At 47.0% G+C, this 27,863-nt stretch overlaps 3 protein-coding genes across 18 annotated transcripts; 1 reads left to right on the forward strand and 2 right to left on the reverse strand.

Moving 5' to 3' along the window:
• Window positions 1-7,338: 7,338 nt before the first annotated feature.
• LOC122378307 (40S ribosomal protein S15-like) lies at window positions 7,339-27,554 on the reverse strand. Of its 15 annotated transcripts, none has more exons than XM_043359235.1 (7): window positions 24,885-24,904; window positions 21,619-21,676; window positions 21,236-21,334; window positions 20,838-20,925; window positions 20,509-20,537; window positions 7,805-8,122; window positions 7,339-7,495 (listed from the first exon to the last, which is right to left on the reverse strand). In XM_043359235.1, exons 1-7 carry the CDS (start codon window positions 24,887-24,889, stop codon window positions 7,382-7,384), a joined length of 711 nt encoding a protein of 236 aa, XP_043215170.1. In that variant the 5' UTR covers window positions 24,890-24,904; the 3' UTR covers window positions 7,339-7,381. The 15 variants fall into 15 exon arrangements, 14 of the variants coding, with proteins under 14 accessions (XP_043215170.1, XP_043215162.1, XP_043215169.1 ...); XM_043359227.1 differs by lacking the exons at window positions 7,339-7,495; window positions 7,805-8,122; window positions 24,885-24,904 and adding exons at window positions 17,674-18,451; window positions 19,640-19,842; window positions 25,732-27,554 and having other exon boundaries at window positions 20,135-20,537; XM_043359234.1 differs by lacking the exons at window positions 7,339-7,495; window positions 7,805-8,122; window positions 24,885-24,904 and adding exons at window positions 17,674-18,451; window positions 19,796-19,842; window positions 25,284-25,519 and having other exon boundaries at window positions 20,135-20,537.
• Window positions 11,911-15,461, forward strand: LOC122378311 (protein cereblon-like). 2 transcript variants are annotated; one of them, XM_043359241.1, is made up of 6 exons: window positions 11,911-12,132; window positions 12,494-12,625; window positions 13,043-13,140; window positions 13,637-13,716; window positions 14,128-14,216; window positions 14,646-15,461. In XM_043359241.1, the coding sequence occupies exons 1-6, from the start codon at window positions 12,036-12,038 to the stop codon at window positions 14,687-14,689; spliced, it is 540 nt and encodes a 179-aa protein (XP_043215176.1). In that variant the 5' UTR covers window positions 11,911-12,035; the 3' UTR covers window positions 14,690-15,461. The 2 variants fall into 2 exon arrangements, with proteins under 2 accessions (XP_043215176.1, XP_043215177.1); XM_043359242.1 differs by having other exon boundaries at window positions 11,915-11,981.
• LOC122378310 lies at window positions 15,612-17,396 on the reverse strand. The gene is made up of 4 exons (XM_043359240.1): window positions 17,263-17,396; window positions 16,807-16,977; window positions 16,347-16,466; window positions 15,612-16,043 (listed from the first exon to the last, which is right to left on the reverse strand). Exons 1-4 carry the CDS (start codon window positions 17,326-17,328, stop codon window positions 15,696-15,698), a joined length of 705 nt encoding a protein of 234 aa, XP_043215175.1. The 5' UTR covers window positions 17,329-17,396; the 3' UTR covers window positions 15,612-15,695.
• Window positions 27,555-27,863: the final 309 nt, after the last annotated feature.

Below are 27,863 nucleotides of genomic sequence, written 5' to 3' on the forward strand. Positions count from 1 at the left end.
TTGACACCCACCCTAATGCATGGGAGCAACATCATATCCCATGTTTGAACGTTTGAAACCACGAAAAGACTGCAAACGCGCGGCTAATGCGAGGCGACATACGCCGAATCGCGACCTCGGCCAAACATGGTGCCATGGTGCTAGGCCGCCGGTGCATCTGAAAGAACTGTGGTGCCCCTGACAAGCCTGAAGTTCCAACGACAGGCCCGTGGTGCCCCTGACAGGCCCATGATGCCTTTGCGAGGCCGGTGGTGTCCACGTGAGGCCGGTGGTGCCCCTGGGCCCTGACAGGACTGTGGTGCTCCTGACAAGCCTGGAGTGTCCCCGACAGGCACGTGGTGCCACTAACAGGCCCAAGGTGTCCCAGTCCCTGCGAGGCCGGTGGTGTCCCTGCCAGGCATGTGATGTCCATACTAGGCCTCTGGTGCCCCTGACAGGTCCGTGGCGCCCTTGCTAGGCCTATGGTGCCTCTGGCAGGCCTATGGTGCCCCTGGCGGGCCTGTGGTGGTACCCCTGACAGGCCCAAGGTGGTGCCCCTGCGAGGCCGGTGGGGCCCCTGGCAGGTCTGTGGTGCCCCTGGCAGACCTATGGTGCTCTTGCTAGGTTGATGGTGCTCCCAACAGGCCTGTGGTGCCCCTGACAGGCCGGTGGTGCCCCTGGCAGGCCTGTGGTGTCCCCGGGCCCCAAGAGGGTGGGGGGTCATGACCCATATGACCCACCCTTAGATACACCACTGGTCATTACTTACAGACTGACTCATTTGCAGTGTTCCATTTTTCAGACTTTTTGGTGGCAAATCACACCTAATGGGGAAAAGGGAAAATATTTCCATGCCTAAAATGTGAATGACCGACTTTACTTCATCTCTGAAAAAAGTTTCATGTATTCCCAAAAGCCAGTTTACATGTCACTTGACAGTTGATGCATCCACATCCTTTTGTTTCACACCCTGTCAAGATTCTGACATGAAATCCTGGTTTATCAGTTGGCATACAAATTGGCATTGGGTACACCATTTTACAAATATACTTCGGTTATTTGTTTCCTTTTTTCTCATCCTAGGATTTTTTTTCTTCATCGGCACACCCAACCCAAATCCAATTTTAGAACACTGCTCATTTGACAACCATTGCAAAACAAGTCACAGTAGTTACGCAGTATGTTTGTCACCCTGTTCCTTTATGCCCATTTTTATAGTGGGCAAATCTCGACGACTAGGGGGGCAATTCTGTTGAGTGCGGGGGCATTTGCCCCCCCAGTTAACATGTTAAAATAGGCCCTGGCATTGGAGCGCTAATCCAAAGGCCCGGGGTTCGAGTCCCCGTACAGCCCAAATCTTTAACGAGCTTGCAAAAGATGACTGATGTCATCACTGTCAACCGTGGAAGCCGTATGGCTACCCATTAGAGTGTATCGATTTGAGGGTTTTTATTCCAGATTGAGAGGAAACTGTCAGATAAAGTGGCGCTATATTCTTGTAAGTAAGAAAAACACAAAATCGGTGTCCTGCGGTCAGTATTCTCTGGTCCGCGCCCACTTCTTTGAGACCATTTCGCCGTAACACGGGCTCCTATGGGATAACCTACTAGCGACATCTAGAATTGTAGGTGGCGCTAGCGTCGGTATGGCGTTTTAACACAGTTTGTGGTGTCTGATGCTGATCTTACTCACTCAATAGCGTTTGTTTTTCTTAATTGCCCATAATAATTTGTTTCAGACGTCTAGTTTAACAACTTCAAATGACAGTTAGAGGTTCCTTTGACATACTTCATAGTATAAAATAACAAAACATACAGGGAGTGTGGAGTTTTAGCTACACATGACATGTGCCTATTTTGCCCTAGTTTTGCTCTCGGCTCTCGGCCTAGGTCCTGTTCTGTCTGGGGCAGATCGAAACCTATCTTATACCTTGGTGTGTATAGGAGAGCGTTACATGCGTTGGAAGGCTTGAATGGACTTTGAATGCCCATATCTGTATCATTATCATTAACAGTATCAAACCGCATCTATGCACTTTTCTCCTACGCTATGTTTTCGTGCTGTTCTCATGTCTCCTGTTCTATGATCACTGTATGTTTGTCTGGGTCACAAATGGCCATTGCTTTTGAGCAAAGTAATAGAAATACCCTAAAAACTAAAGTGCATTGTGTACACCAGTGCCTATCGCGCACCAGCCCAGTTCACCGTCAGTTAGCAAAGAGCTCTTCATTTAGTGCCTGTGACGCTTGAAACGGCTGAGCGGCAACAGAGGCAAAGTGTGTACGGCACATGAGTCAAATAATAGGATTATGTATGAAAACAATGGTGAAAGGTATTTTATTAACTCGGTTGGCGCGGCGGAGAAGGACCGACGTAAAAGTCGGTCTCGTCATTGGCCTCGACAAGTGCGCCGAGCAGGGCCCGAACGTGAGCTAGCTACAGCACGGGTCATATCACGGACTAGTTGACAGTCAATCTGTGCCGGTGACCGGGCTCTTGCATGTGATCCTGTATTAAAACACCGCAGACTCACGAGTCCTGGTTGACTAGCCATCTCTCGCATGCGGCAGTTCAGTTTGGTAGTATGCCTATTCCACCTACATAGACGCACCTGTTCGGGTACAGATAGTGCGCTGTTCCGGTACAGACGGCACCCGTTCCGTGCTTCCATCCTCAGGATACTGAAATCCTTCTCCTCCACGCCGAAACCCCCTCCGGGCTGGACAGGCAACTTTATCTCATGCGGGCTGCTCCCTTGGAGCGGCACCGCGGCTCCCGAGGGAGCTCACACCGTAGCCGGGTGCAGTGAGTAGTGAGTACTTTGGGGATGGGTGGCCTGTTCTCTGGACGGGATCAGCCCCGGTGACTCACTAGGGTGCCTGCCCAGACCAATGTCACCCCCTAATTCCTATCATCCTTCCGGCTCTGAAATGGTCTTGTCGGACCGAAAGAGCCTAACCCAACAAAACAAACAAACAAACAAATACAGACGGCATCACTCGCTGGCCGCGCGCCGGGTCTCGAGGGGACGGTGACAGGCGACGGCACTGTCGCCGCCGTTGGTCGCGGTGACACGGGCGGCAGGAAAGTCACCGGACCTGCACCATAGTGCGGTGAATGGTTGGGCCTTCGCCGGCAGTAACTGTTTATTTGGGATGCGAGCTGTATGTAATACTACCAGCGCACGATATTCACAGTCTTCGCCGCGCGGTAAGAGAGGAGCCCACGGCAGTCCGGTAGGATAGGCTGAGTTGTGACAAGTTCTACCCCGAAAGTGACCACCTTTGGGGCACTGAGGGACCGCTTGACGTGGCCACTCGTCGGTTTCGGTTTCACCTACTGGCTACTAATTTTAACAGCAGACGTTCGGAGACTGCTAAGTGGGTAGTTGTTCGTTATGCTTGGTTAGAGCCTATGGGTTAGTCTATTCGAGAACATTTTAGGGCCGTGGTATGATGAATAAATGAATTAGCGGGGAGAGAGCAATATCAGAATAAAGTCGACCATCGGGCACCGGCTGTGTGCCGCAGCGTCTCAGTCAAAAGACACCATAATGGCTGCAATGCTCTGAGTCAGGCTATGCTGGGATGATAAAACACGAGAGGGAGAGGGCAATGTAAGGTTCAATCAACCAAGGCTCAATCGGTTCAATCAACCACTGACGACTAGTCCGCTGTACCGCTGGGACGGCATTTCAGCGTCGGGACATACTGTTTTGACGGCAAGTCACAACGGGACAGACTAGAGCATACATTTGTTGAAATGGTCACTCCGAAGCTGACTTCCATCGGTTGTCTGCTAGGCGGACCGTTAATCCGGAACACGGAGAAGTGCAAGCAAGGATGATGGTGAATTAGTCGTAAGATAGGACAGAAAGCAAACTGGCTCACCAGTCACCAGTTACCGAGCACCTGACCAGTGTCCACTTTGACATTTGGTCGCTGGTAACACAATTGTACCGGCTATATGTAGTCCTTAAAGTACGATGCGGCAGGAGCTCAGTTGCTAATAGTTGCCTAATCTGCTACTTACTTGTTCGTGTTTAAGAGCTCAGGGCGCTAATGCATAGGTAATGTGTATTGTGTTATGTGTGAATCAGGGTTGTATACCAATCAAGTCGATTGAATTGATTGATTTGTTTCAACGCGTATTTTGAGTTGATTGGATTGAGTCGATTGACTTTTCGAGATGACTGGTTGACTGACTCGTTTGACTTTAGCGACTGGTTGACTGATTTGATTCCCGAAAATTAGAGTGACTCGTATGATTGAGTCGATTGAATGGAAAGTTCAAATAAGTTTTAGTTGATGAAAAATAATGACACCAACTGATGACATCAAAGATCACAAAACTACACTGAAAACTGCTTGTCAATTGTCATCACAACTGCAATATGGGGTAGATGGCCAAATAAAGAACAGGGCCTAAACATGAACAGCCAACTTTGACTTCCAACTGCAACAACTCATAACTGCTCCAATCCTGGTGATAGAACCTAGCGATGCACCTACCTACCTTTCTGCACTCAGCAGGAAACGTTTTTTTTTTTTTTAATCCAGATGATAAAGTGCAAGGCCCTATATACTAATAAAGTGTGATTAATTAATAATTCACATCTCCACATCTCCTCAGAAACAACCCACTGAACTCTATAAATATCTGAAACCCCTACAAAAATAACTGAACCAAAAGCGCCGTTTTCGTCTCGCTAATTACGTTTACGTATACCAATTAATAGCTAATTTGCTGCATTGTTTAAATTGCAGCAGAACGTTTGTTCATCCTTTTCTCCTGAGAGCCTAAGCATAACATATTTAATATATTTCATTTTCCTTAAAATATTTTACCGAATATTATTAAGTGGTTTTATTTCAATTGAAATAATAATTAAAACGAAATTGGTGTTGTACAACCGATTTATTTTATGATGATCTACCATAGTACATGATAATCAATGACGTCATTTTACAAAAAAATCAAAACACGTAGAATAAGGATTTATAAAAGCTTAGCATACTTATTGGCAAAACGTTTTCTTTTATTCACAGTCGCACCGTGCCGTTTTCGCGTTTTAATTTTATTTATTCCTACTTCCTTTGTCCTTATCTTATCCTGTGGTTCCAGAGTCCCTGTCCTCTCCATTTCCTTTTAAATATATTTTTAATCCTCATCCTTATCCCCCAGTCCTAACAGTTTCAAATTGTATTGCAATTAAATGTTTTGAATTCTTCACATAGGTACCTAACATTGACATGCCACGTCCAGAGTCGTGGACCGCTAAATACTTCAAATCTCTTCCTTCCCAATCTGACAACATCCCACGCCTCAAATGCACATTGTGTGGAAAGATTTTTCAGGCTGCCCGTCAGTCTCTGTCTAACTGAAACCGTCACATGCAGGTAAGATATTTATTTCTATTTCCCTATGGTCAATATGTTATTGATGCATATTATCCATTAAAATAGACGTGGTGTAGGGTAAATTGTCCAAATCACGAACACTGCCAAAATCCGAGCAGCCAACTTTCAACCGGAATATCTGATATTTAGTGTAAATGGAGTTGGAATATGGCCAGAATTAAATTGACAACCTTTAGGTGAAAGGTGGTGATTTGGGTTAAGGGGCGAGTCAACTACTGGGTTATTTTGCACCCATTAAATGAAACTTCTGCTCCAATTCTACCCATTGAACCTCAATATCATGATCCACCTGTCCATCACTAGGTATCCATCCTTATTACATAGAAACTTTGAATGGCATGGCAATTTATAATTTTAAATGACAATATTTTTATGTTTCTTCTGTGGGTAGGTAGGAAGGTAGGTAGGTAGGTACACCAGACTGCTATGGACACTTTTCCAAGTTGGTGGGGCAAAAAACCTAATGTATGTGTTGGTTTGAGTCGTTTGATTGAGTTGATTGATTCCTTTCATTGTCGCGTTTGAGTCGATTGAATCAATTCCCGAAAACTGCTCTGACTTGATTGATTTGATTGGTTTCCCAAATTTGTCGTGATTGAATTGATTGCTATTGATTGAGTCGTATACAACCCTGATAATGTGTGGAAAGCTATGCGTTTGCAATGGAAAAACACTTGCAATGGAAAAAACAGCAATATACCAACACCAATGATGTAAAAAAATGTGCATAATTTAATCCGAATGGCTTTTTTACGTTTACAGATGTCTGAAATTAAGTTAGAGACAGTCTGGAATCACTGCCATCTAGCGTCAAAAGGGGAGAACTAAAGCTTCATCCTACGTCCGCAGCAGTTGGAATGGGGTTTACAAAAACCGTTCCGGGTCAGTCAGTTTTGAGTTTTGAGGAAAATGTTGCGCCCAGATATTATTTTTATGTCCTTGCGCCAAATAATATGCCAGTTTCCTTGCCAATTTCGGTTATCGATACACTCTACTACCCATCTACGCTGGAGTACAAAAAACATCATCTCAAACCGCGCATTTAGTTATCAAGACGTTTTTCGTTTGTTCCATAAGCTCGTCTTTATGCTAACATTGTAGACAGCGTGGGTTCCGAGTTCCAACGGCACACCCCGCTTCGGTCGGTCCCGGGGACAGTGACCTGCACTGAGTGAGTGTCGACGAGTATACCGCGACGGTCCGACGGGTAACGGAACTGACGACGGGCCCGCCCAGCGACTTCCGACGTTATCGTTTTACGATACCCGCTCGATGGCTGGTGTGCCGTAGTTCCTGACGCCGTCATGTGCTTTTTAATGCTAATAAAACCCTGTTGAGTATGAGCTGCGGAGCTAATCGTGTCACTGGAAAAGCTGTTGAGGACGGGGGACGCAGATCGAGGCGACAATGCCTAACGCCCTCTCCACAGAGGAGCTAGCGGTAATGCAATGAAAAGCGGATGGGACGGAGGGAGATAGGCTATCAGAACACGGCTTGAATTGTGTCCACGCACGCGCAAAAGATGACGTACAACCAACTAATGATGTAGCATCGTTCATAGAAATAAACAATGTTTTACGACGTTCGTACCATCAAAATTTGTTCAAATTGATTTACCTATATCCGTTTGAATAAATGATCAAAAGGACCCTTAGCATTTACGACTGGATTTCTCCCTCCCTGTGAATTACCTTACCTCTGTCCGGATACAGAGTGGAATAAAATAATATGAAATGGTTTTAACAGCTATAAGCACCCTCCCCAACCCAAACACCTCTTGCTTTTTCATCCGTTCGGGCTACGCAATTCTTAGCATTCGTCACAAGTGGCGCCCCCGGAATACAGCGCCATCTACTGTCGACTCCCAACCTGGCACCCCGAGCGCTCCCTCTCCCCTGACCCACTCTACCTCTCCCAGTGACCCACACACAGAACGAGGTGCGGTGACTCCCGTGTATTGTAGCGCGTCAATGCGGACACATTTACTTGAGAGGGATGAACCGCGAGCTGTGGGTGGCTCCGATACCGGGCCGACCGTGCTTCACGGGCTTGTAGGTGAGCGCGAACTCGCCCAGGTAGTGGCCCATCATCTCCGGCTGCCGAACAGAACACAACGCCAGTTAGCACGATATACGAGGGAGCAGCCACTGCAACATGCGGATTGGTGCAATAGAAGGAAGACTGAAAAGGGGAATGTGACAGAATGCTAGATACTTTCGGTCAAATTTGGAAGGACGCTATTTAAACAATAGCTATCGCAATTCGAAGATATGGCGTTAAAGCCGTTAAATTTACGAAGAGGTTCAACCATAAAATGCTACAGCGGTAAACATTGAATACAGCGGTAAACAATGAAGCTGCAAAAAGCAGCCCAACAACACCGCATCTGCCCGACTCTAGCTCACCTTGATCTCGACACCGGTGAAGCCCTTGCCGTTGTGGACGCCGACGATGCTGCCGGTCATCTCGGGCACGATGATCATGTCGCGCAGGTGGGTCTTGACCGCCTCGGGCTTCTCCATGGCGGGCGCCTCCTTCTTGGCCTTGCGGAGGCGGCGCAGCAGCGCCATGTGCTTCCTCTTGTGTCCGCGCTCGATGCGTCGCCGCTGGCGGGCGTTGAACAGCTGCTTCAGCTGCTCGTCGCCCATGTCCAGCAGCTGGTCAAGGTCCACGCCGCGGTACGTGAACTTCTTGAAGGTACGCCGCTTCTTCACTTCTACGTTCTGCAAAACGACATAATAAAAAGTAAGATGAGTTCTGACACACAAAATTGTGTAGCATGAAACAATGGCAGCAAACATGGCGACCTGTGCCACGGGCTACAGGCCAGGTCGTTGCGCAACGTACCCTTGAGGGCTCTGAGTTCGGTTGGGTCAATGGTGAGCGCGTACCTTAAGTGCAAATTCGCGTCATAGACTTTACAATTTACATGTTAGCGATCAGAGTGTGAAATTGGGCGAAAAGGGCTAAATTTTTTCAGACACCAGTTCCATCCAGATGCAGATCATTACGGAGCGAGCGAAGCGAGCGGAGTCTTTCCTTAGATTAACGGAAATTTCTGAGTATGAGCGGCCGGCCGGCCGTGCGGACGCTTTTGCGAGGCTTATATCTCAGCAACCACTTGACCGATTTACATGCGGTAATCTTTTTAGGGTAGCTTCATTCCTTCTACCAAGTATTTGACTATTCCTGATGCATGTGGGTGAACCCTTGTGCACGTGCCACGTGCAAAACGAAGAGGTGTCACTTTTGTAATTGTTGCAATATCTTGGTAACTACTTGGCCGATTGCGCTGAAACTTGACATGTAGGTAGGCACCCACTAGGCACTGCATATCCATGTGCCAGAGTTGGGGTGCTGCTGCACGTGCGCACGTGCAGTGGTCGTTTCCAGATCTCGAGAACGGCTCGACCGATAGCGCTCAAATTTGGTACACAGTTAGGGACCGGTTAGTAGGGTGCAGTGCACAAGTCAGTTGAGACCCATTTTGCATGTGCGCACGTGCAGGGTGCCGCTTCCAAATCTAGAGAACGGCTGGGCCGATTGTGCCCAAATTTGGCACATCGCTAGAGACCACTTAAGAGGGTGCTGTGCACAAGTCAGTTGGAGGTACCCCCTCGCAATTTCGCACGTGCAAGGCCCACCCTCTCGCTCGCTCCATTAGTCGCCCCAAAAGGCGTTATACTGGTAGTATCTGGGCGCCCAATCAGCACGGGAATACTGCAGCCATCATGTGCAACAGTAATTGCACTCTATGAAAAATTGCCATATTGGACAAATTTGGGAAGTTATGCTGTTCCCAATTGATTGTCAGTTGAAATGAATTGAAACAACGCCTATGGGCAAGAGAAACATACGTACCGCCTCTCATGGAAAAGTTGTAAAAGGATAATTGATTGAAAACAGGGTGATAAGTCTCTGGGTAAAATGGTATTTGAATTGCTGTTAGCACTGTTTTCAGCATCCTGATGTTCAACTGAACAGCAGCAACGTCTCCATTCAAATTCTGCATGTGTCAAGAGACGGCCCAAACCGAAAGATCTGGGAATCCATCTACATTCGAGATCTAAAACCAACTCTGAACACTCAAACCTCCTCCTGGCCCCTGATTCGTACTTGAGTCTGACTGAGTGTCGATTCGACTGGCTAGTTGTGACATCGTGTGTATGTGTTTTTTTTTTTCGAGTGGTATTGTATGTGCGTGTTTTTGTGTTTTTGTTTTGTAAATCTTCTGGTTATGGTAAAATTCGTATTGAATTAGGTAGAACTGTCACTGAATTATGTATTGAATTAGGTAGAACTGTCACTGAATTATGTATTTGTTTAACGCAGGCTTGCCTTGTTCTGGGAAAATGTTTAATCAGGCAGTATTAGTTTCATTGTGAATGTATTTGTACTCTGCAGCCTATGTAAGGAAATATTTTGTAATTTTATCTAACCCTTTAGGTCAAACCCTTTAGGTAATGTATTATATAATTATGTTTTATAATACTCCTATGTAATGTTATGAAACCCTTTAGAGAAGTGCCTGTGCCTAACTGCAGCTGCTATCGATTTGAATTTCAATGTGTTTGCGCCAAAAAGGAAAATAAAGTAGAGCGAGTTGAAGAAGGCGTAAGCCGAAAGCTCCTCGGAATTATCAGGCTTTTTCTTACGATTTTGGATATTAACTATGAGAGTACGGTTACTTTACTTGATTATAAAATGGTATTTGTCAATGATGTGCCACTATGTTAATTACACCGGTTTGGCTGCGTAACCAGAAGCATTTGGCAAAGTATCCTGACAAACGTTAGCATGGCATTTCTTCATCGCGCAATTCCTCGTCCACGCATTTCATCATAAGCGCAAATATTCGTGGCACATTTCTTAGCATCCAAATTCCTATGTCGTCGCATTTCTTCGTCCTCAGTCCTCTCAAACCTTCGTTCATGAATCCTGGTCCACACAAATCTCAAAGAGGTTAGGCAGGGTTAAGAAGGCTGGTTAGTTCAGTATTTTACTTTTCAGATTTCATTTAAGATTTTATTACTCAGATTTCAGGTTATTCAGATTTCATAAAGGCTGGTTAGGTTAGGGGTTATGCTAAGTTAGGTTAGGTACATTTCTGGTACTAAGCAGACTGAAGGTGAAGGAAAAGGACTAAGCTTGGAGGGGTAACAGCTGAAAACCCCTTACTAACAGTTAATGGCAAACAGGCCACCCTAGAAACAAATCCTTTTAAATATTTATTTCACATTTTGTGTGTAGCAGGAAAATAAGCATGACTATTGCGCCCAACTTAGCTAGAACCCGTGCTAGAACTTTAGAGAGATCAATAGCAATGCAAAATATTGGAAATTTGTCAGCCCATATGGCTCATCATTGCGCGATATAGTTCGTGAAAAAGTACAAAAATCAGAAAATTAGATAGGCACTTACGTCCGCCATGGTTGCGATTCTTGAAAGGATGTTTTCAGCCGATCACGTCCAGCGCTGCCGTTTAAGCATACAATTTGTGAATAAATCGGAAAAAGTATTATTACCTTATTCTATAAAAGCAATATTTATGCTTAAAAAATGCAACTTTTAGAATGCGCCTTAAATTTCGACATTCAGCATATTTAAATATATTTATCTTTGGCTTTTTATGTTGTGTCTAAAAATACTGTGGTCGTACTCTAAAATGCTGACTTCTTCCCAAAATGAAATGCTGGAATCAACGGTGTTTTCGTGTTGGCAAGGCTATTCGAGTATGAACATAAGCTTTTATTCATTTTCTTTTTCCAAGTCTTAACCCGGCGGCCGCTGGGCCTCCGCGCCACCCGCCGGCCGCTGGGGGGGGGGGGCATATAGTTGCCCCCCCTTTACTTCTGCGACGATATCGTCGCAACGCGAAGAGATAGAGAGGCGAAACTTTGCACACATCTTCCTGAATACCTAGCCGAGGTTGTGTCCGAATTTGGTGTCGATCCCATTTGAAATGACGTCACAGTGACGTCATAAGTGTAATTATAGATTTGCGACTCCCATATTCCTCACGATACATCAGATATATGGGACCGAATATAAAGGGTCGATTATTGGTCAGAAACTCGATGGAAGTATAGTTAGATGTTTTAGGATGACAGCAGGTGCTGTCTAGTTCATTTACAGTTGAGTTTCATGCTCAGCGTCATCAGAAACGGTCCATATCGGAAAACGACAAAACTTTATGACGTCACTGTGACGTCATCTTAGGTGCTACAACCACCAAACTTTCCTCAAACATTGCCTAGGTATTCATTTGAAGCTATGCCAAGTTTCACGTTCGTAGCTCATCTGGTTTCGGAGATATTTCACAAAACGTAAAGGGGGGGCAACTTTATGCCCCCCCCAGCGGCTCGTGGGTTAAGTCCTTATCGAAGCCCGGCACTCATTTGGTGATGCTCGTTTCATTTTTTTTCTCCTGAAATTGCCTAGCAACCAGCTGTTGACAGGTTTCTAGGCAACTAGAGAATATTTTGCAACGCAAATCCTGCTGCTGAACATAATGTGCGTCAGGTTTCGCGCAGTACGGCGATTTTGTTTACAAGAATCAAAGCCGTAGAAATGAATGAATGAGTGATATAAAATTTTGGCTGGATAATTTTTGAGGGGTATGCCTATTTGTGCTAGATGCTTCGGTTGCTGATGCAGTACGGAATTCTCGTATTATTGACGCTCCTGGAAGTGAGTGAACTTTCACTCACTGACGGTAACAGTCAAGTCCCAGGTGAGAGGCCTGGAGCTCGTTCACTTATAGTTTTTCAGATTCTGAGATCTTTGAGAGTAACAAAAAAAGATTTTTTTTACTTAATGTTTCTGAAACTTACACTGGAAGATTGCCAAGGCTTACCATGAGAATTTTGTGCCTAGTTTATCAAGCTTAATTGCGTGATAAACCAAAACCTCATGGCTCAGCATTTCAGTCAACTCACTGAGCTGATAGCTTCAGCTTCTGAGAGGAGTGGAGCCTCATTCTGTAGTCAACTGAATCACCACTGTACCTACTATGAAATGCCATTCCTGGCACTCAAGGAGTTTGCATGTCATCTAGCATCTGTTGGTTACTAACTAGTGTGTTTCCTTCTCAGGAGAGGAGTCACTGGGAGAAAACAACAGCATTGTGATCTGCCGCCATTGTGGACACGACCTCTTTGACCCTCAAGACATCTTCAGTTTTGAAAGTCCAGGGTCACTGCAAACAAAAAACAACACAGTAATAGGTGATTATTTTACTCCTTACATTTGGTCCAAATAGTCCAACAGTCAACACTTTGTACCTATGACTCCTGGCAGTAACCTTATGAGAATCAGTTCAAGTTTGGCTGACTTGTTAACAGCTTTGACATTTGAATATGAATAGGTAATCTAAATGATGAATAAGGTAGATGCCTGTTGCATAATGGTATGGTTGATACTTGATAGTTGTTACTGCTTGTACCTTCAAGATGTGCTAGTTATTTTATTCTTCTTTGCTATGCTTGTGATCAGGGTTAGGGTTTTTAGAAGTTAGGGTTTTTAGGCTATGTTCTATAAGTAGGCAATAATGAAAGGAATACTACCAATAATTACTTGAATCAGCTTATTTTCTTTGGTTAATCAGTAGGTTTTCATCTATCATGCAATTGCTGCCATTACAGGTTCTGTGCGATCGAATGTGCAGCTCCTGCAGAACCCTCACGGCTATCAGTTTGAGGTGGTGACGGTCCGGCACAGCATCTGCGCGCCCCAGGGCACGGTAAGCTAGCATTGCGTAGAGCACGATGTCAGTGCCGCAAATGTATGCTCTGAGCGCCTCCTGTTTCATGAAGCCGATGCTAAGTGCACCCAGGGGCCAGGGCACGGTAAATCTGCACTGTGCGAACTGAGAGCACCAGGGTACTGAGTCACTAATGCAGTGCCCTGCTCTGTCCCACCGCTCGGTTGGGAAGTATGGGTACCTTGCCCTGGGGTTGATAGTGTCCAGTGTCCTGAGGGATGATAATTTAATATTGTCCGACCTGTCATATCCGGGGAAGGCCAATTCGATATTGTTCGCTCTGCCTAGGACGCGGTTGACGGCAAGTCCATAATCTTTTCGGAACAGCCCTAGAGTCTTTGTAAGTCGCCACTCGCCACATTCGTATCATCATTTGTCATGTGCAAATACCGCATGTGTAAAAGCTAAACTGCGGGAAGCGAACGCAATATTCTCATATTGTAGCGTAATCACTGCTCTCTCTCTCTCCTTCCAGTGGCATTCATCTCACTCGTGGTTTCCGGGCTACAGTTGGAAGATTTGTCTCTGTCCCACGTGCCACACTCACATCGGCTGGTAAGCGTAACCACACGGTGATCTTCACATTTGCTATGGATTTGTAACACCTTAAAACTTGTTAGGTATTTGGACTCAATAAGTGTTGGATTGCCTGCTTGGTGCCGTGTATTTTAAATGTTTTATTGCAGAAGATGTTAGTTCGATTTAGATAGGCGGCGGAACGGGGAGGGCACCGGTGCACCGTGCCCCCTTTTATTTTGGCATTTTAACATCAGCCCTATGGGCGTTGCATGGAAAGAATGAGACCAAAAGTCGGCAGTGCCCCCCCCCCTTAATTGAAGGTGTTCCGCCGCTACTGAATTTTACCGATGTTTAGGGGGGGGGGGAAGTCTCCGCTTTACCACTGTTTTCGTTTGCTGTGCTTTTATATCGGTGTTCGTGCAAAACTATATTGTCTTTTACTTTCAGGATATTCAAGAAAGTTAAGCCTTCGGAGGAAGACACGACAAACAACTCGTTTTTCGGTCTCATTCTAGACAGGATTTTGGAGGAGTCATGTAAGCATCTTTCTATTTTTGTTATCGTAAATGTGGGCTATAGGGCTGTTGCACGTCAACTATCGTCCCGACGGTTGATTTTTTAGATAATCCTTTTAAACTGAATGGATACGGCTTATGATATAATTGATCACAGGTGATGTGTCGCTAAAGTTCATTTCCCGGTCGGTATCGTCACATTTGATAAGAGCTTAGGACAAGTAGTATTGAAATGGGATAAACAATGGGAACTATTTTGAATTATATTCTTTTGAATTGGCTACACATGTGTTAATAAAGAATATAATTCAAAATAGTTCCCGTTGTTTATCCCATTTCAAATCGTCACATTTCCCCGTAGGTTTTATATTGGGACTATCAAACCTCGATGCATTCCGTGTTTTTACTATCGTTGGGATGCCCACTAACTGGTGTTTTCATCTGTCACAGCCATCAGCCAGCTGCTGGTCACTCCCAAGTCGTACAGAGTGTAGCGCCGGTACGGGCCCAGCAGTCGACTGTGATTGGGCCCCGTCTCGGTCCGCTGCCCCACAATGTCGGACTCCAGTGGCGAGACGGCCCTGCAGCTGCCCACCGCCCCGACCGCGGCGCTCAGTGACGAGCAGCGCACTTTCCTGGACGAATGCGAGACAGAGTTCGCGTACCGTTTCTCTGACGACGACCGGGAGTTTGTGCGTCAGCGGCAGCAGGGTACGCCGGAGCCGCCCGTGATGGTGCCCTGGTTTAGCCGGCGGCCCTGGCAGGAGCGCGGAGGATGGAGGGGAGGTCGCGGTCGCGGCGGAGGCGGATTCAGGAACGACCGCGACCGCTCCGGCGGCGGCTACCACGACCGGGACAGGAGCTACGACCGCGACAGGTCCTCGGGAAGGGATGACCGGGACCGGTCGGGCGGTCGGGACTACAGGGACGACAGGGACAGAGAGCGGGGCTATGGGGACAGCCGGGACAGAGGCCGGGACGAGCGGCGGGACAGGGGTGATCGGCACGGCCAGTACCGGGACGGCGGCGGCGAGCGCAGGCCGTTCTATTAGAGGACGACAGTGGGGTGGACTATCGTTCACTGTCTGCTGAGAAGACAGACAGTTCAAGTGGGCTCTCGTTCGCTGTTTCACGTCCCTGGGACTTCTCTCCCAGGGCCATGTCTTAGGGCGGGGACAACGGAGGTTGTTGGTCTCAGTATCCGATTGTATATGCATTATGCAACGTGTGTGTCATGAGCGAGTTAATACATTCGATATGACTGTATACTGGCTCATTTCCGTTTCCGAGTGCGAGCCCGTTTTGAATCCGTTTCGAGCTGTCTTGAACGGCAGATCACAAATAAATACGCACTACCCGACTTCACTTGCCCTTTCATACCGAAGGCAGAAGCACAACACCAATGCATACCCAGCGTCTGACTCAGCGGCATGGTATTAGCAGCGGGGATGGAGACCGACTAAGCTCAACTGACAGCATACTGAACTGCTCGGCGCGGCGCTAACCACGATACTCAAAGTCTCCGTGAACGCCGAACGGCAGGCCGAGAATGCGCCTGTTGCGCCAGATAAACGCCAACACTCGCATCGTGGTCTTGTAGGCGTACCTCGCGCGTCTCTCCTTGTGTTTGTGAGTGTGCGCCTGCATCCTGTGAACTTTGTAGACGGGCAGCGACCGGCAGAGGGGGACCAGCCGGCCCTTGGTGGCCGCCATGGGACCCTGCAGGGAGACCATCTGCTCGTCGAGCGGCCTGGAGGCTGAGACGCTCTTGGTGGTGTTCTTCGGGTGCTCCTCCACCAGACAGACACCGGCGCCGTCCGCCGTCCGGCCGCGCAGGTACAGAGCGGCCTGTGGGTGGAGCGGGCGGGGAGGGGTCGGAGAGAGCACCGGGACGAAATAAAGATACCAGGCGTGGGTGCCGATGACCTCTGCAGGTCGGGACGCAAAACCGCCAAATCATCATCATAGCTACCAGACTGTCCAGACTCGCAGCAGATATTAACGTAACGCGTGGCAGTGGTGACCGCAATCAAAAGGTTGCTGTCCAAAACTACAAAAAAGTCGAACACAACCAACCACAACGAAAACATTGTGTACCAAACAGATCGTTAGGCGATGACATCCGACGTGCGTTCTCAGCGTAACACTGACCTTAGATGCGTTGAAGACTTCCGTCAGGGTGACTTGGTCCACCCGTACCCGGCTGCCAACCTTGTAGTGAAGCTGGCGGATCCAAACCTTGTGCTTGCTCTGACCGATCACAGCGTGTGTCTGGAAAAGCGAAAATGCAAGTGGTCGATATAACAGCGGTCAGCGAGATTGAAAAGTGACGTCTTCTCCAAGATCTTTGTTGGAGAGCCTGATTACAGTTATATGATATCAAACTTTGCCAGAATCATGTAAAGCTTCACGAACCAACGGACTGAACGACTGAAGCACATTTCGAAGAAGGCAAAACACAAGTCATACATAAATTTGCGCTTTGGCAATGAGGCGAGACGGTCATGAACAGATACGGGAAGAGGAGACCGAGCTATGCGAAATTTAGTTGACCAATGACCAGCGATTTGTCACGGTACCCAGGGGCGACCGCTGCTGATCCGTGACTCACGTAGTTGTGCGCCGGCTTTGAGTAGTTGTGCGGAGGAATGGAGATGGGTTTCTCCTCTGGCGGAGTGGGACGCGGCGCCATGAACGTGCTGTTGGTGTCGAGGCCCCTGGCGATGCGGATCTCCACGGCGGCTGCAGGCCGGCAGCACCAACACACCAGCAGCAGGAGCACCTGGTGACCGGCACGGCAGGTTCAGAGGGGCGTTCGACACTGCGCGCTCAGTCAGACGGTGCTCCGGTGACGTCTCCGGCCAAAGCAATTCTACATCAAATAATTTGCGTGAATTATGGACAGTTGGGTACATAGTGAAACTCTAAAGCCCTTTTGCGTAATCTTAACACAAGCAGTTATGCAAATTTCACGATAAAAGTTTTCACTCGACCATTCACCATCCGATCGTTAGTCATTCAACCACTAAACACAGCTTCACACTGGCCCACAAGACATGGCACTCACCGTCATGAGAGCGCGACCCATCTCCATCCTTCCCGCTGCTGCTGCAGCCAGCACTGAATGTCCCATCGCTCGGCACCGTCTTATCCATGGAGAGAGTGAAGGGGTGTCTGCCCTATCGGCTCATCGCCGCCGCCCGGCCACAGCGCCGGACGCTCACTTTTACACACGTTCTACCAAATCCTGAGACAAATGCGTGACAGAAAGAAGTACGAAACATTTCAGTGTAAACGCTCTATAACCGGGTTACCCTTAAGTTCACAAGACGGCAGCTGTCTTGCAGCCTTTAAATGGTATATGGCCACCTCCTACAAAATAATAGAGTTCACCATTGGTAAAACTGAAATGGTTCACGCCGCGTGATTCTTAAAAAGTGATTTTGATCATGGCACTCCTTTTTCTCACACAGGGTGCTGCAAACGATGATGATGTATTGGGCAGTGTTTCTGACGGTATTCAACACAAAACACAAAACTTCATACACCATCACATGTCTTTGACTTTCCTGAGCAACAGGCATCAATGTGGGACGAAACGGCAAAAGTTCATAGAACGAAACCCTTCAGCTGCATCAGGGCTACATAAGGCATCATCAGTGCACACTGCACACTGTACAAATCTGAACACATCAACTTTGAGCAAGATCGTTATTGGTTGCACCGTCCAGTGTCATTCCCAATCATGGCGGCAGCAGACAGTGTCAATACCCCCTCGCCGCACCATCAGACCTCTGGCTCCGTGCCTGCCGCTTTCCTCTTAGCCCACGCTCGAACACGCTCCACATTTCGCGAGCGCACAAACACCTGTTCGGTGTTGAAGGTGGTGCAGAGTCGTTTGTACAGTTCTGGCGCGGCCAGCATGGTGTTCATCCGCGAGGCTGTGTCCTTTACGGCGGCGGAGCCGTTCCGATCAGTGCGCGCTGGACAGTGGAGGTTAGATCGTGGAGTGGCCGCGCCTTCGGCAGTCCGAGGGCCGGGAGCACTGGCGCCTGCCGCGGTCGGGGCTCCGGCGGGCACGGGGGCCGCGCCGGCGGCGGTACGGCTGGAGGAGGCGACGGGCAGAGCGGGCGCCGCCGCTGAAGGTCCAGCGATGGCAGTGATGGTGGAGCTGGGAGACACCGGGCTCCTGGCTGGTGCGGCTACTTTGCGCGCTGCCTCCTCCATCCGTTCAGCCCGCTTCAGTTTTTTGGCGGCTGCCGACACGAATGTGCTAGTTAGTCGCAGTACAGCTTTATCGAAAAGCACCTATTTTAAAGGAGGGGGAGGGGGCTAAACGTTATTTAAAAAAGGTCTTATTGACGATCACTTCTGTTATATTCATACCAATGACCAAGTCGATTTACTTCTGGGCAACTATTCGTGTACTCGCACGATTAAAGTCTAAAATAGCACAATGTCAAAAAGCATACATTCTAATGCTTCAAAAATCTCAAAACTGGATTCAAGATGACGACAGTAGCGAATTCGACGACGGAGACGGTGGATGACAAAGGGAGACGGTGGGAGACGGTGGTGGATGCGTGAACGCCGTATGAGACGTATTTGAACGGTAGCATCACAAACCAGAATAAATTTAGATCGGCACTCGTTTTCGTTCACGTTTCCGAAAATATGACACCTAAAATTAGAAAATTTTGATGCATCCTTGCTCGCTTTGTATCATCATTCGCCTTGGCCGCAAAGTGTAGTATCTGTTCTTTTCGGGCTCATTTGGCATCTGATGAGTACAAACCGTGCAGAAGACGCCGATAGATGTTTCTTGAAGTGACCGACTGATTGAGCGTGTCTCTACGTTCAGCCCGACTGACTACTTCGAGCTGGCAAGCACCGGTAAGCCGGTAAATGTATTTTCACTAGTGAAAACTGAAAGTAGGTTGCCGATGCCGAGCTACGATCGGTATCGATTAGAGAGCCACAAGGCCCGCCGAGCGGAGACTCGTCTCCACTCTGTCCCGGCGCGACACGGCTGAATCTGCGTCCGGACGGATTAGGTCAAAATACAACAGCTGTTGGTCTACAAACGCCGTGCAAAGCGGCATACCATGACCAACGCACTGCTGTTATCGAGCCTTTCGTGCACACATTGTTATAATAAAAGGTCAGGTTTGTGGAAATCAAGCTATAAGAACATGAAATATTATTTAGCAAGAAAATGTATGCGAGATAGCAACTTAATTTTTACGACGATCAATATCTTTTTGCTCCAGCATTGAAAACTTTAGAATACTTTATAATCTTATAATTTGCGTTCAATAATAAAACAAAATCAAACTCCAAAGAGATATGTTTATGTAAATTACGATCGTCCGGCGGCCGCTGAGCGGCGCTGGTCCGCACAGTGCGCGCGCTATCAGCCGTGTCGGCGGGGGCGGCCGACTCACCTGCGCTGAGGCGCCGGCTGCGCGCGGCGCCGTCCCAGCCGGAGAGCAGAGCCCACGGGTCCGACCCGGCCACAGTCTGACGCAGAGCGGCGCGCTCCCAGGCCGGCAGCGCCGGACGACGGAACACGGCGCGGCCCGACGGCGAGCTAAACAAACCTGTCTCGGAGGGGGCCCCGGCGCGCCGGCGTGTACTAGGTGGCATCCTACAGACAAAGCCAGGGCGAGTTAATGCAGCGAGTCACAGCAGAGGGTGGACATTTGTGGGGTCAATTAGCTACTGAGAACTAATCAAGCCAAATTAATACAGTCTTCGCTATACAAGCGAAACTTCGACCTACGCGGTTTTTCGACAGCCGATCGCCGTGCGACACACCGCCGCTTTGCGTTTACATTCCGAACTCGTAATTTGCAATAGTCGACAATAAAAGCAATTCTACAAAGACTGAAAGATCTCAACTACAACGCGGCCAAAACATTGCTCCCCTGTCGACTTACGTTGGCTTTGGTTTCTCCACCCAGTTTTCCGGTCGCGTCTCCTTGTCGCCGAAGTTGGAGAGGCTCAGACCGGAGAGTGGGCGCGGCTCGGTCTGTCGGCCGTGCCTGGCCATCCTCCTGAGCGCGGCCGGGTCCGGCTCGCTGCGCGTCTCTGTCAGCAGCGAGCCGGCGGTAGACGGCGCTCGGCCGGGCGCGCTGACGGGCCGCCACCGGCCCGGCTCTGAGACCGCCGCCGACGGCACGGAGGAGAGCGCCACGGCAGCCAGCTCGCTGCTCAGCGAGCCGGCCTCGGAGGCGGCCGGCTCCCAGCTGGCCACGCTGCGGTCGCTGCCGTCCACGTCCACCCCCGAGTCGGACGGCTCGTTCAGCAGCACGTCCAGATCGTCCATGTAATCGACACCGCCTGTCCGGGAGAACAGAACGGCGGTCAGTCGTCTGCTAGCCCGTCTCATGTAATAACGACATATGTTTATGAGCATGGCTGGCAGCTTAACTAAAGCGTCAAAATATGACATTTACATTGATAATTACGTACCCATTGGCAAGTTGCCATTATTGATAGCATTATCAATTTCATTAAGCATTTTACAAACGATTTATATCAGGAGGTACATCAGCAACTTGGCAGTCCCGCTAAGTGACAAATTCTAGTCACGAGCAAACAGCTCCACTACAGCGGGGCACATTCAGACGATTCACTCACCGGCACCCGGTAGAGAGGAGAGTCCTCCCGGCAGGGGGACCTGTCCGTCGGCGCCGGCGTCCGTACACACCAGCCGCACCCACAAACACTGAAACACAGCCACAGGGTGACGTGAGTCCAGCAGCAGTCATCGTCGATAGCAGACAGGACAACCGGGAGCAAACATCATTGAGTCTTAGCTGCACCACGCAATACCTTCGATATCAGTTAGAAAGATCGCAAAAATGGTAAAATTAAGGTATCCAGAGAAAATACACCATGACTATTCAGCTTTAACTTTTCCTACCAAGTACCACAAACAGTCTAGATAATATATTAAATGAAATGTACCATGGAACAGTCACGGTTGTTACCAAGAAATACAGGCGTTTATGATCGTGATTTACGAACTAGCATACCTTTTGGTTGGGACACATATCCACAGACTCTGTGAAGTTTATTTTCAGTCTCTTCATTGGGTGCTGCTCTCCGCCCGGCACCGAGCAGCGAGGACACATCTGAAACAAATAGGAATCAGGATGTCAGCGCCAGGAACTGCAACACGCTCTGACAAGCAGTCCATTCTCTAATTCATCCATTCCATCTTCAATGGTCCATCTTGTATTCAATCTCCTGCTCAATTCATTTTAAAATGGCACATTTTTTAATTCATGTTAAAAAATTGCACATGAGCTTTATATGAATTACTACATCAATACCCTTCCTTTGGATATCTATCAAGGATGTTGTACACCTGGTTCCTATCAATCAAGTAACTGGTGACGCCGACGGGTGACCTCACCTGTCTTTCAGTGACATCCATGGTGAGGCAGAGCATCAGTTGCTGTGTATCAGCTTTCCTGAAACAGAAGTCCAGATATACATAATATAATATGCACACCAAAATCTCAGCCCACACCTGGCTGAAGGTCTCCGAATCAGTTAGCTTAAACATGAAGTTGGGAGAAGGGTTGTTATTAGCCATGATATTGGTTATTGGTTATTGGTTACTGGCCACCCCTGGGTATCTAGGAAACAGGGAAGGAAAACAAGTCATAAAAATAAATAGCTATAAATGAGTACTCTAATGTATGACTGGAATTTTTCTCCAGGTCAATACTAAGGTCACAGGAGACCAGATAGCAAAACATAGCAACACAGTCAAGCATTAGTCAATGAGCCTCAATGAGTCAGTTTGGGTAACAAATGCACACCAGCTCAGGCATCAGGGTTCTCCACAAGTCACTGTCGGACCATTTCTGATCAGAGAATCTGACCTCAGTGTTAATCACTGTTTTTGACCTGCAGCTTGCAAGCTTCATCTAGGTGGCTTGTGGTCTAAACATTGGGATTGTTGTGACTGTTTCTTTCTCTCTGTGTTGAACACAGAACACAGTGTGTTCTTCCTCCTAAATCCAGCTAAGATGATAATCTAGCATTCACTATATCAATGGCAATCATTCAGTAATAAACAAGGCTAAATTGCATACAGCTGCTGACAGCATGCAAGTGCTTATGCCCTACTGTTGATGATGATGCATTCCAGACCTAACTGCTTGCTGACAATCTAATCGAAATTGGTATGGTATCAATTATTTTTATCAAAGTGCATTTTACATACTGGAAAACTACAACCTCTTGTTCTGGGTGGTTTCATTAAGTCTGGAGGGTGTATGATGCACTAGTCGTGTTCCTGATGCCTGAAATCATACTTAATAACATTAGATGGTTGTGTACACAAGTTCAATTGTTGTAAAGTATGCATTACACAGTACACTTGTGTATATTGCTGAAATCAAAAACTAATATGATGGTCTGTGACCTAGAATGATACAGGCACTAGCAACAACTCAATACATAATGTCACAACTCACAACAATGGACTTCAAAACATTCAAGCACAAAAAGAAGTGTACAAAAAATTGAACATAGGTACATTAGAATCTCCCTAATAAATCAAGCCTACTGACATAGGGTTTAGGATTTATTAAGCTTTATTAGCCAGGTTAAGCATTTTCATCAAAAAGTCTCCTTTGCATCTGCACATTATGTTTCCCTTCCAAAAAAAAAAACAAGCAGATAACCAGTGCGCACTGCAGAATACTGCAAAGCTGTAACAGCAATCAAAGCAACATACACATCCACGATCACTCTCCAGTCATGTCTGCTATGCCAACAAAACACCTAAGCATGCCAGCAAGCTGCTTTGCCAGGAACATTTCTCTGAGGTGCATGGTGATCATGCTCTTGTCTTGATAGCCTGAACTCCCCTCCCTGTCTCCCTCTGTTGTGGAGAGTTCAGCTGCTGCTGTGTAGACTATAGTTCACTGGGAGCAGGTTAGATGCAACATTTTAATTGGAAAGGCATCAAATCACAGGCTGAGAAATTCACACCTTGTGCCTTCAAGCTGAGTGCTATATTTATCAAGTGGATTAATTAGCATGCACTTTTATAGAAAAATCTGAACAGCTCAAATGGCTTGACCTACCTTACAACCTACAAACCTACAGCGCCTCTCCTTGATTGGAAAACCTTCGTGTGACGTCTGCTCTACCAATGTCGAAACTATGACCAGAATCTAACAATGTGTGCATTTGGCATCCAGATAATCAGGGATAATTTTCCGGGATCACCAGGATCATTCGGTGTTTTAGGCTGAAAACATGCACAACGAACATGACAACAAGTTAAAGAGCCATTAGGGAAGCAAAAGCAGTCTAAAAATGGGACTAATTGCACCGACAGTCCCTGCAATATCAAATTATTACAGGTGATCCCGGATAATTATCCCTCATTCGGATGCCTAACACACGCTATATAAAATGTGTCCTGGTTGGTGGCAACAGTGCAACTGTTAAGTATGACCTATATAATTATTTAACGTTCATTCTTCAACTGTAACTACCCACCTTACGTGAACACTGAACAGTAGGTAGGTAGGTATATGAAAATAAATCAGTTGTTTGGGTTAAGGCGCGTAGCAGCTGGGTATATACAAACCTTAGTATATACTGTCTTGGCTTGGCTCTTGCGCCCAACAAAATAAATTACAAAATCACAAAAATCATAGCAGGCAATAGCCAATATGCAAAAACAACGTTTCAGAAAAAGAGGATCAGTCGGGCGCACTATGGTATCGGCAGTCCATTTATGGATACGTATCTATTAAAGGAAACGTTTCCAAATTTGGAAGGCACTTTGTTCCATTTATGGAAACGCCAGTTCCAAAATTAGAAACGCCAATTTTTAAGCAGGCATATTTCAGGCATATTTCTGTATTTCTTAAGTTAATAGTAATCTTTTCAGCTGGCGTGTCTTTTCGTCGATATGTTTTCTCCCAAAACAGTAAAATCCAACAATATTTTCGTACGCAAATGGCGAATCTGATGCCCTGACGCAAACCCTTGTCAACGTTCCATTTTTGGAAACGGAAGGTTCCAAAAATGGAAACTATGAGCCAACACAGGAAAAGGCGTAAGCACCATATTATTGATATGTGGGCCTGTCTACCCCACGCCCTCTTAAGTAATTGCCGAGTTATTGATGCCGATTGCCGGTACATGTTCAGATATGGGTGATTTCCCTTTGCATCTAAATTTCGTATGAATGGTCCTCCAATTGCTTGGGCATAGTGCCCGAAAGCCGATATTGGTACAATAATGCTTACGAAAATGTGTCTTCTGGGGAAAGTCCCCAATTTCTAGGCACCTTCATAAACCCCAGAACTGTCAAACCGTCTTGCCTACTAAGCTGCTACTGCTTACGAAACCCACATTATAACATATTTTAACTGTTGCAAGCATGCATGCGTGACTGCAGTAAGCGTCGCAATGTGCCCTGAATTGTGGTTAACAGACTCTGGCTTCCCAAGAAAAGCAAGGCTTTATAAGTAAGGTTGGAGTTAAACTTCGGCCTTATCAGGCCGGTTCAGAAGCTCCGGTTCGCATTTCATGCTGTCGGAGCATGCACCTTTTCCAACCTTCTCGTGGATTATTAGAAATGAGAAAGGCAGAAAGTGCTTCCAAAAACATTAAATGCAAATAAGAGTTGAAATACATATAACCTACTGCATCTGTGAGCTGTATGTACAACTTGAGTTAAAATTCGTCATTTGTTCCAAAAATGGAAACTGTGCTTCATAAAGCATTACTCAATGGGCCTTACACAGGCACTAACTGAAGGCCTACTGAACTAATACGGTGCAAAGTGGGCAATTAGTACAGTTTGAGCATTTCCCTATCCATAGAAATTGTTTATAACACCTTGTCATCGCTTTTTCATATAATTGAATCGTTTAAAACTGGACGACAGCTTGGATCGCTTCCGACAAGCAGTAACATATCAGACCTTTAATGCAATTATTTACATACATTCTACCAACTTTCACACATTCGTAAGTTAAATGGGTGCTAAGAAGTTCAGTTTGCCCACTTAGAAGCATCTGTACGAAATATTTTCCAACTTACCGCCTTCTAAAGCCGGAGAGACGATCTCCGCACGTGGTCACCAACACGCCATTCAGGGCTTGCTTTACAGCAATGTAGGATATTAATGAATACCAGACACCAAGTCTGTCAATTAAAAAATTGCCATTCTTGTGAAAATCAAATTTTTCCACAAAAAAAATGAGGTATATTTCATTAATGACACATTAAAGTTCACCTATCATGAAAAAATCTATTTTTTTTTTTTTTTTTTTTTTTTTTTTAGTGGCCCTAACTTACGTTACCGGCCTCGCGAGGAGGGCGGCGACCTAACTACGCCGCGCAAAACAAACCGGCCGTCCTAACTAAGACCGGTGGCCACTTTTACAGCAAGACAACATGGGAAAACCCATATCCATGTACTATGCCATGAATATGGGAAAAAACCCATGAATTTACGTTAAGACACATAAATGACAGTGAAACTTACCGGTAAATTGATGTTTGTGAAGGGAGGGAAGGAGGAAGTTTGTGAATGGTAAGGTTACGAGAGTTTGATGACAGGAATGGTTTGAAGAGTGGGGGATATGTCGCTGGGAGGGATGGGGTTTGTGAATGTTTAAGCGTCACGATGAAAGGAATGGTTTGGAGGATGGGGAATCTGTCGCTGCTGCAGTTGGCGGCCGACGGTTGTCTGTGGTCGTTCAACCCGGCCGCCGCCGCTGTTCAGCGGCCGGGGTCCGCTGGTGTAGCTCGCTGGGCCGCTGAGCCTCTAAGCCTGCTCCAGCGGCAGGAGAAAACCCGTCTGCCACCGAAGCTCTGTGTTTCGGCACCAGCGAAAAACCCGACCCATCCCGTATCACAAGTCAGCCTGGTGGTAGCGAAACGGGCGCCTGCTAACAGTCAAGGCCGTTAAAGTAGCTCTGAGTAGGGTGATGTTAGGACGAAATCAAGTACCAGGTTTGTCAATGTTGTGTCGTCCCCGAGAAGCGTCGGGAGGTCGTTTTTAAGGTGTTGTACCGCAAGATAGTTAGTGATGTGTCTTCGTTCGTGATGCAATGCCGTGCATGCGATCAAAATGTGCTCTACGGAGATGCGTGTGTCGCAGGTGTGGCAAATCGGAGGGCCCGTCCTATCAAAAAGGTGGCCATGGGTGAGGCGAGTATGACCACACCTCAATCTGGCCAGGGTCACCTCGCGTATCCTGTCTGGTTGGTTACATGTGACCCATGTTCTAAGTTCTCGTTTGATCGCATACATATGTGCAGCATGATGTTGGTCCCATTTGCGTTGAAGGTACTCGGCGAATTTGATTTTTATCATATGAATAGCGTCCCCTTGGGCCATAGGTTCCACAACTGGATCAGGTCGCATTGCAGCCTCCTTTGCGAGGACATCCGCACGTTCATTTCCTGCAATACCGTAATGACCTGGAACCCAAAGAAGGGTCACATGCTGGCCCTCATTGAGATCTGATGTGATCCTGAGAATATTGTAGATACCGTGGTGGGTAACATTATCGGTCCTTTCCAGTGCTTGAAGAGCGGATTTCGAATCAGTACAGATGGTTGCCCGATCAATCTTTTCTGCCTTGATGTGCTCCATAACTTTTTCGATTGCGTGAACTTCGGCACTAAAGACTGTCGTAAATTCTTGAAGCCGGGTCCCAAACCTAAGCCCAGGGCCGACGGCTGCTGAACCTATCTGATTTTCGTGACATGAGCCATCTGTGAAGAAAAAAGCAGAGTCGCAGTTGAGCTCTACATACTCCTGGAAGAGCATTTGAGCTTCCACCGGAGGTATACTGGTCTTCTTATAATCAAAAAGAAATTCAATGGATAGGTCTTTGAGGAGCCAAAATGGAATCATAGGAGGATTTAGAGTAACTTCAGTGCGCCTAATGTTTAGCAGTTGATGAGCTTGCTCAAGGCACCCGGGTAGAAAGCACGATCTACGCAGTGGGCGTCGGGTTCTTGGTTTCCTCGCCTCCATTGCTGGTACCGCAATGTGATTTCGAACACTTTTTGCTCTGTAGTAATAGCGGAGGAAAAGAAAGACGCGTCGGTCATCAAGTGCTGGAATGCCGGTATCTGCACGAAGCGCAAGAACTGGCGATGTGCGAAAAGCCCCAGTTAGAAGTCTCAAGCACGTTGATTGAACGGCTTCTAGACGTTTGCATAAACTGGGCGACAGTGTGCTAAACAGATAACAATTGTACTCAATCGTAGATCTGATTAGCCCAATATACAACATTTGCAATGTTTTCCTGTCCGCACCCCAAGAAAACCCACATATGCATCTTAGGACATTGATTCGTTGTTTACAAAAGGAAGTGGACCGTGCAAGCCTGTTCAACAGCCGATTTTTCTGTTCAACGTTGGAATTATGAAGCGAAATGCGGTCTTTTGATTGGTGGCCTTTGTTTGATGCGGAAATCTATGGTTTGTTGCGGAAACTACCGAACAGGTTTATGTGCTCCTTGCGTTTCCGAAAATAGAAACGGAGCGTTTCCATTATTGGAACAGTTGGTTTTTTGCGTTTCCATTTTTGGAACTTTCTTCCAAAAATAGAAACGTTTCTATAAATGGACTGCCGATACCATAGTGCGCCCGACTGGGATAG

Source organism: Amphibalanus amphitrite, unplaced genomic scaffold (assembly GCF_019059575.1).
Source record: "Amphibalanus amphitrite isolate SeventyFive unplaced genomic scaffold, NRLGWU_Aamphi_draft 000057F_arrow, whole genome shotgun sequence".
Taxonomy (NCBI): Eukaryota; Metazoa; Arthropoda; class Thecostraca; order Balanomorpha; family Balanidae; genus Amphibalanus; species Amphibalanus amphitrite.

What these genes read in the sequence shown, in the direction of transcription:
- LOC122378310 (XM_043359240.1), bottom strand. Translation starts at nt 17,328, where the DNA reads ATGGGACATTCAGTGCTGGCTGCAGCAGCAGCGGGAAGGATGGAGATG. An exon ending in TGGGTCGCGCTCTCATGACG is followed by an intron (nt 16,978 to 17,262) that starts GTGAGTGCCATG and finishes GCCGGTCACCAG; the next exon opens with GTGCTCCTGCTGCTGGTGTG. An exon ending in AAGTCTTCAACGCATCTAAG is followed by an intron (nt 16,044 to 16,346) that starts GTCAGTGTTACG and finishes CTCCACCCACAG; the next exon opens with GCCGCTCTGTACCTGCGCGG.
- LOC122378307 (XM_043359224.1), bottom strand. An exon ending in ATATGTGTCCCAACCAAAAG is followed by an intron (nt 20,926 to 21,235) that starts GTATGCTAGTTC and finishes GCTGTGTTTCAG; the next exon opens with TGTTTGTGGGTGCGGCTGGT. An exon ending in CAGCCGGCGCCTCAGCGCAG is followed by an intron (nt 18,452 to 19,639) that starts GTGAGTCGGCCG and finishes TCGTGTCGGCAG; the next exon opens with CCGCCAAAAAACTGAAGCGG.
- LOC122378311 (XM_043359241.1), top strand. Translation starts at nt 12,036, where the DNA reads ATGCTTCGGTTGCTGATGCAGTACGGAATTCTCGTATTATTGACGCTC. An exon ending in AAAAAACAACACAGTAATAG is followed by an intron (nt 12,626 to 13,042) that starts GTGATTATTTTA and finishes CTGCCATTACAG; the next exon opens with GTTCTGTGCGATCGAATGTG. An exon ending in CAGGATTTTGGAGGAGTCAT is followed by an intron (nt 14,217 to 14,645) that starts GTAAGCATCTTT and finishes CATCTGTCACAG; the next exon opens with CCATCAGCCAGCTGCTGGTC.